Here is a 7,878-nt window from a genome sequence, read left to right as displayed (position 1 = left end):
ATGGAGTTGCCAGTCCACCACCCAGATCGCCGAGGATACATGCTAGACAGCGCCCTATCCCCAGACGTCCTCAGCCACCACCACCAGCACCTCCATCCGATACTTCCCAGATGATGGACAGGAGACTTGCACTGATTGAATCCAAGTTGGAGGCGGTGAACCGGATTGGCCAGGCCCATGCAGAGATGATGAGACATGTTTATGCAGCATCCCATCCAGGTTTCATGACGTCTGACCAGTACAGCACCTTCGTTGCTTGGCCTGGTGACCAGTCCTTTCATTCTGGGGGGGTAGACCTCAGGATGGCGCTGCTGCTATGGATGAGGATGAGCAGGAGGACGATGATGAGGATGAGGAGGACGACGATGATGAGGCAGATGAGGAGGAGGACTCAGACTGATTGATGGCCATCACAGCAGTAGTCGACTTTCTTTATTTTTTCCTTTCATTTTCAGTCTTTATTTAACTTTTAGGACCTTTTAATTTTTGAAGTTTTTTTTGTTTACAACTTTTTCATAAACATCTTCTATGCATTTGGTTTGACAGTATGAGTTAATGATGTGTGAAAATCTGGTTGTTTTGCTTTCTTTATGTGATTGAATGTGTGGAAATAGTTGAGTTAATTGAGCATTTATTGTGGATGTTTTCACTGAGTTATGCTAATGCTTAGGGAGTCAATTGCAGTCAATATTCATGACATTGTGTTTAGCAAAGTATGGAATCTTGATTAACAGGGTGAGAATTTGTGCCTCAGATTTTTTTTTTTTTTGTGTGCGAATGCTATCATGCTAGATCACCATTGACTTTGCCTGAGTTTCTATGATTTGAACTATCTACTTGCTTATTGAATTTGATCAAGGCATTCTTTTCTCACCTTACATACACATTAGCCATTCAACCATAAATGTAAAAAGATCTTTCCTCTTTGTACCTTAAGCTTATTGAAAATTCCCTGAACCTTGTACCTTGAGCTGAATAGAACATGCATCTGCATTACAGGAGAATAATCCAAGTTTGGGGGGGGGGGGGGGAACTATGGTGTATTGAGAAAAAGACAAAGATGGAAAAGTAAGAAAAAGAGAAAAAGAAAATTACTGAATGAAAAACAGTTGGGTGTAAGTTTGAAATTGGTAATGATACATGAGGAGCAAAGGAGAAGCTTATATGCATGAAGTGAATTATGTAATCTCTCAGCTCAAGAACCTTTGATTTCCAGAAAAACCATGATTCTTTCTTAGCCCAACCACAATACAAGCCAATCAAAGTCCTTGTGATATCAACTTGCTTGTAATATGTTTTGAATTGATTGAAACGAAAGGCAAAGTTAAATTGTGTGATAATATGATTGCAGAGTGAGCTTTATACACCCTTATACACCAGTGCTTTAGAGTGAAACACTTTCCAGGTGAGGATTGATTCCATACATCATGTGAAACACTCTGTCATGTTTGTTGACTTCTTTTACACCCTCTGCATTGTGATCATAATTGTTGATAGGTGAACAACACTGTTGTGCTTGATTGATGAAAGCTGTATATATCCATTATGTTCTTTCCATTAGATGCAAACACAGGATTTTTACTTCATGAGCTTAAAGGATATCTCAAATTTGAAACCAATACACTTGAATGATTGTATTTTAGGATAGTTTACCTTTTGCTTGAGGACAAGCAAGGTTCTAAGTTTGGGGGAGTTGATAATGACCAATTTTACTGCAATATCCAACATCAAATTGATGGAAATTGTCAACTCTTCCTTTACTTTTGGTCTTGTTTGACTCGATTTCTTGTTATTTATAAGTGATTACATTATAAGTTGTAATTAGCCCATTTGATGGCTAATCCCCAACCAAAGAAGCTGGAAGAAGCTACTCACCAAAGAACATTTCCAAAACCCAAGAAAAGAGAGAAGAGGAGCTGAAAAGATGAAGAACCAAGGCTGCTGCAGAGAGTCACGCCGGGCGCCTACTGACCTAGGCGGCACCGGGTGCGACTTTTGCTGATGTGGCAGAAATGGCTTATTTAGTTCTGGAACGCGAAGGAGTTGGCATCTTTGGCATCCCAGACACGAAATCTCTCAATTGGAGCGTCCAGAGGCGATCTAGGAGTTGTGGGAACAGCCCTTCTTCATCCTTGGGTCTTCCTCCTTCATCCATTTCCACCATTGTTGTAAGATCAAGCTCTCCCTCCATTCATGGAGAGCTAGTTTCATTCTTGTTGGGGGATTGATGTAACCACAGATCTCTTATGTAAATTACAGTTGTTTTGAATGATTATATGCCTCTTTGATTGATTGTTAGTGTTTAATTCCTTTGCTTAAAGCTTGTATGATTGATTCAACCATATCATGATTTTAGGGTTTGCTTGATATTGGGAAATATTGGGTGAATCTAGAACTGGATTAAACACCTAAAGGAAATTGTATCTAGGGATAGAACTAGGACCTTTGGTTGTCTTGAATCTCAATTCTTAAAGCGGATGAACTTGTTAGGTTTTCCAAGGGATTGGAGTTTAAGAAGTAAGTCTAGGCTCTCTCTACCAAGGGATTGGGTTTGAGTAATTTAGTAGATTGACATTGGCATATTAATAAAGAGGAAGTGTTTTTCTATGCATAAGAGTGAAGTAGGTGAAATCATACCCCCAACAATATCATTCATATCATTTCTAATCTTTCCATTTCCAAGTGTTTGCATTATCAAAGATCACTTTTACCCTTTATGTTTTATCTTTAATTTAAATGCATGAAAACCCCAAAAACATGGAATCATTCTTTAGTCTAAATTAGTTAGATATTATACGATTGTCTAGGACACGAGTCTCTTGGGAAACGATATCCGGTCTTACCGGTTTTATTACTTGAACGATTTGGTACACTTGCCAAAGTCTCAACAACTGTCGTAAACAAAACATAGGGACGTTATCTGAAAAACACCTGGTCCAAACCGAGTGGTGATAAATGTTCTCAACGAACTGCACTCTCATAAACAAAACCCAGAGACGTTATCTGAAAAACACATGGTCCAAACCGAGAGGTGATAGAAGTTCTCAACGAACTGTCACTCTCGTAAACAAAACCCAGGGACGTTATCTGAAAAACACCTGGTCCAAACCGACCGGTGATAGAAGTTCTCAACGAACTGTCACTCTCGTAAACAAAACCCAGGGACGTTATCTGAAAAACACCTGGTCCAAACTGAGCAGTGATAGAAGTTATCAACGAACTATCACTCTCGTAAACAAAACCTAGGGACGTTATCTGAAAAACACTTGGTCCAAATCGAGCGGTGATAGAAGTTGTCAACGAATTTTCACTCTCGTAAACAAAACCTAGGGACGTTATCTGAAAAACACCTGGTCCAAACCGAACGGTGATAAAAGTTCTCAACGAACTTTTACTCTCGTAAACAAAACCCAGGGATGTTATCTGAAAAACACCTGGTCCAAACCGAGCGGTGATAGAAGTTCTCAACGAATTGTCACTCTTGTAAACAAACCCAGGGACGTTATCCGAAAAACACCTGGTCGAAACCGAACGGTGATAAAAGTTCTCAACGAACTGTCACTCTCGTAAACAAAACCCAGGGACGTTATCTGAAAAACACCTGGTCCAAACCGAGCGGTGATAGAAGTTCTCAACGAATTGTCACTCTTGTAAACAAACCCAAGGACGTTATCCGAAAAACACCTGGTCGAAACCGAACGGTGATAAAAGTTCTCAACGAACTGTCACTCTCGTAAACAAAACCCAGGGATGTTATCTGAAAAACACCTGGTCCAAACCGAGCAGTGATAGAAGTTCTCAACGAACATTCACTCTTGTAAACAAACCCAGGGACGTTATCTGAAAAACACCTAGTCCAAACCGAGCGGTGATAAGAGTTCTCAACGAACTATCACACTCGTAAAGAAAACCCAGGGACGTTATCTGAAAAACATCTGGTCCAAATCGAGCGGTGATAGAAGTTCTCAACAAACTGTCACTCTCGTCCTAAACCGAGCGGTGGGGAACGTTATAAGTGAACGCTCACTCTCGTCCTATATCGAGCGGTGGGGAACGTTCTAAGTGAACGCTTACTCTCGTCCTAAACCGAGATGTGGGGAACGTTCTAAGTGAACGCTCACTCTCGTCCTAAATCGAGCGGTGGGGAACGCTCTAAGTGAACGCTCACGCTCGTCCTAAACCGAGCAGTGGGGAACGTTCTCAATGAACGCTCACTCTCGTCCACAGGTGTTTGGCCACTCGGCTTCAGGTATTCGGCCATTCGGCCACTTGGCCTACACTTCTCGACCTTCCATGGCCTCGGGTACTAAGTTCATTTGACATCCACTACTTAAATCGTCCGACCTAAAGAAGGAACAACAACTGAAGCCATGCTTTCCAGTACAACAAATATTGTCTCCCTCAAACTCATAAGTCCTATAGTTAATCAAGGCTAAAGCCGAACGATTACACTCGGACTTGGGGGGCATAATGTATCGTATATAATGTGGACCGAGCGGTCATGGAATAAGGCGGATCGATCTATCCGTTGTTCGGTGCATCCACTTATTACCGATCGGTCTATCTACTGTAGTAGCGCTCGTCAACTCTACTGTAGCAGTGCTCGTCAACAAACCAAGTTGAATGATGTTGGGCCACAGCGCTCGTCAACCAGGTCAAACCAGGTTAAAAGGTGTTGGACCACAATTGGGCTAGCATTTAAGTTATTGGACTAATAATCCAGCAGAGGATAAAATAATCAAGGATATCTGATTAAAGATATTCATAAAGCTGTTTATGAGCAACCAACCGAATCTTCAGGTAAGTTTGTTATTATTTCGTCTATGAAGCACTTATAAATACAATAACAGAGCCAAAAGCCAGGTACGTTCCACTTATGTTCCATTCAGGGTCTACTTACACTCAACTCATATTCTCAAATATTGAAACAGTGATAACCATTCACTAAATACTCAACCAAGAGTTGAGACTCTTCAAATCACACGTCTAACTTGAGCGTCGGAGTATCTTTTGCAGATATCTTCAGGTAAGTTTGTTATTATTTCGTCTATGAAGCACTTATAAATACAATAACAGAGCCAAAAGCCAGGTACGTTCCACTTATGTTCCATTCAGGGTCTACTTACACTCAACTCATATTCTCAAATATTGAAACAGTGATAACCATTCACTAAATACTCAACCAAGAGTTGAGACTCTTCAAATCACACGTCTAACTTGAGCGTCGGAGTATCTTTTGCAGATATCTCCCCCCTCTGTCAAGCATGTGACCGAGCGATCATAAAATATAGTCATACCTCTATTAAATACTCATCTTTAAAATGAAATCACATAACACAACTTATAGAAATCGTGATATGTATACTTCGTGATTGTATTAACGTTTCGCGATTCTCATTAACTCCTACAATTTTATAATGAAGTTTTTCCAATCCCAATTCTTAATTCGAACAATTTAAATCTCTAATTCATTCCGAATATTTCATTCATTCTTTCCAATTTCTATTACAAAAAAGAAAATAAAATATTCATATCAGAAACATCAAGTAATAGAGTCCACCTCAGTTAAAACATATTTCATTCTATTATGTCAATCATAGACTAACGTCATTGGGTCCAATATTACAATAATAATTTAACCATTATAATTTTTACAAAATAAGAACTCAATTGGGACACAAAATAAGAAAATAACTTATTTTATATTCTAGATGAAAATATGAAATAAATTCAATAGGACGATAAAATATTTTCAGCAAAAATTATATTAGTAAAAAATTTTCAGCATTAACATAATTATCATAATTATTCCTAAAACTTGAGATAGAAAACATTAAACATTAAATTCAGATAAATAAGATTGGATAAAAACTAAGAAGGACAGATTACACAAAACCTCAAACAAAACAAGGAAAAACAATTCTCTTACCAAGACCTATCGATTCCACAGTCCTTCTTACATAATAAACTTTTCTTCTTTCAAAATTTTGATTTTCTAAACTCATCAGAGTTCATAACTCTGACGAACACTAAAAAAATCATTACAAACACTGCAAATCTTGACTTAGAAATTCCAAAACGCAAAAGCCAATTCTTGCTACGAATCACACGTCCTCTATTTGCACAATTAAAAGCTCTTTTCTCGAACAATCTCATCCCAATCTGGTAGAAAGAACAAACATTGACAGCTGCAAATTCAGCTTGTTGTATGCTAAGTGAATTAGCACCAGAATCCTCATACAACCCACTCACTAGTCTCCTTCCAAGATCAAACCCAAGAACTTCAAGAGCGAGTTTATCAACACCACAAGTTCTCAAATGAGGCATGCCCAATACATCAGCAGCCAATGGCCCTAATTCCACGGAATTTGTGCATCTAATTCCAAACTGCGTCTCCAACATTTCCATCTTTCCCTTAATGCCAACGCCAACAAAAGTATGGTGCGGCCAACAAAGAAAATTCATCAGTGATTCGGGAATCGAATTCAGATCAAGCAAAGGAACAATAATACATGTAAATTCATCACAAAGGTATAATGTGTTACTTTTGCCTATATCCAAACCGACAACCTTAAATAAACAGTCACGAAAAACAAAGTCTAGAGCACCATTTATACCCTCTTTACTCCTTAATACATAAGTTGTAATCCGATTTCCATTCACAACAATTTCATTCGCGGAATCCATCGAAACAAGTTGGAACGGAGTGTTATTAGCTAAAGACTATCCTGGCTTCATTCACAAAACAAAGGTAAGGGCTATATATAGAGATACAGAATGGGTTCACCTTTGTAACACACTAGAACAATCTCATGCATCGAGTTTGATGCAGGAAGCTCAAGGGACTTAACCAAACACCATCGTGAAATACAACCGCCTGAGGAGGGAAATAAATTCTAGCTTAAATGCATCATATTATCTTTGCTTAGTTCCAAGATATTATTTATATCAGATTTACTATCCGTCGCTTGAAGTTTCCAAAAAGAAGAAATCGTTCCAAAAGAGAGTGATGCTCTGTACCTCACCTATATCACCGTGCACTCCCAAATTTACGTATATGTCCTTTATTTATTAAAGTCAAAATAAAATTAATAATAATTTAATGATGTCCTAACAACCAACCATCCTCTTAACTACCAACTTATGCAGTGATTGTATAAACCCTAATATGCATGCACCTCCTTTCTCTCTTGCAGTTTTTTCACTTGCATGAAATGTTTGATTTTTTTTGGGTTGAGAGTTAAGAAGTTATAGAGTGTAGTGGTTGTGTTGCGTGTTGGTAGTGTTGTAGATATTGGACGAGAAGAAAGTAATCACAGAAAGCTCGAAGAAGATAGTCACATAAAGCTCTTAGTTTAATATTTAAACACTCTAAGTGCACTTCGAATTAATGAATATTTGAAATAAATAATATAAAAATTTTATTTTTGTGTAATTTGAGAATATAAGTATTTATGATATCAAAATATCACTCAAGCTTTAATTTTAAATGCAATAAGAATAAATTTAAAATATCTATTGACTAATTTATTATTTTTAACAATTTTTTTTTGAAATATATAAATTAGAGTTCTAACGAAAAGAAACTGTACGAAAAATTAAAGGCCAGAAATCAAAGAATTTTATGATCATTGTTATTTAAATTGTGTGAAATTTGCACGTTCAATATATCACTTCAAGCCTCGTTAATATTTGAATGATTATTTTCTTTTTCACTAAGGTTAAAGGATTTGTCTCATACCAATGGGTCAATTAAAAGATTAATAAAGTATAGCCAAATATTATTTTGGTAAAAGACAAAAATGGATATTATATTTCCAACAAGTTCATATTATCATCACTCCAAATTTTGATATTTGAGTTATATACCATTTCAAA

General features: G+C 37.5%; 1 protein-coding gene across 1 annotated transcript; it reads right to left on the bottom strand.

The window, feature by feature from the left end:
- Positions 1-5,897: 5,897 nt before the first annotated feature.
- LOC108324673 (uncharacterized) lies at positions 5,898-6,968 on the bottom strand. Its single transcript, XM_017557614.2, has one exon. It carries the CDS (start codon positions 6,685-6,687, stop codon positions 5,980-5,982), a length of 708 nt encoding a protein of 235 aa, XP_017413103.1. The 5' UTR covers positions 6,688-6,968; the 3' UTR covers positions 5,898-5,979.
- Between the last annotated feature and the right edge of the window lie 910 nt (positions 6,969-7,878).

This window comes from Vigna angularis, chromosome 3 (genome assembly GCF_016808095.1).
Source record: "Vigna angularis cultivar LongXiaoDou No.4 chromosome 3, ASM1680809v1, whole genome shotgun sequence".
NCBI classification, from domain to species: domain Eukaryota; kingdom Viridiplantae; phylum Streptophyta; class Magnoliopsida; order Fabales; family Fabaceae; genus Vigna; species Vigna angularis.
Note: the sequence above shows the minus strand (reverse complement) of the source record. Positions and strands in the feature narration are given on the sequence as shown.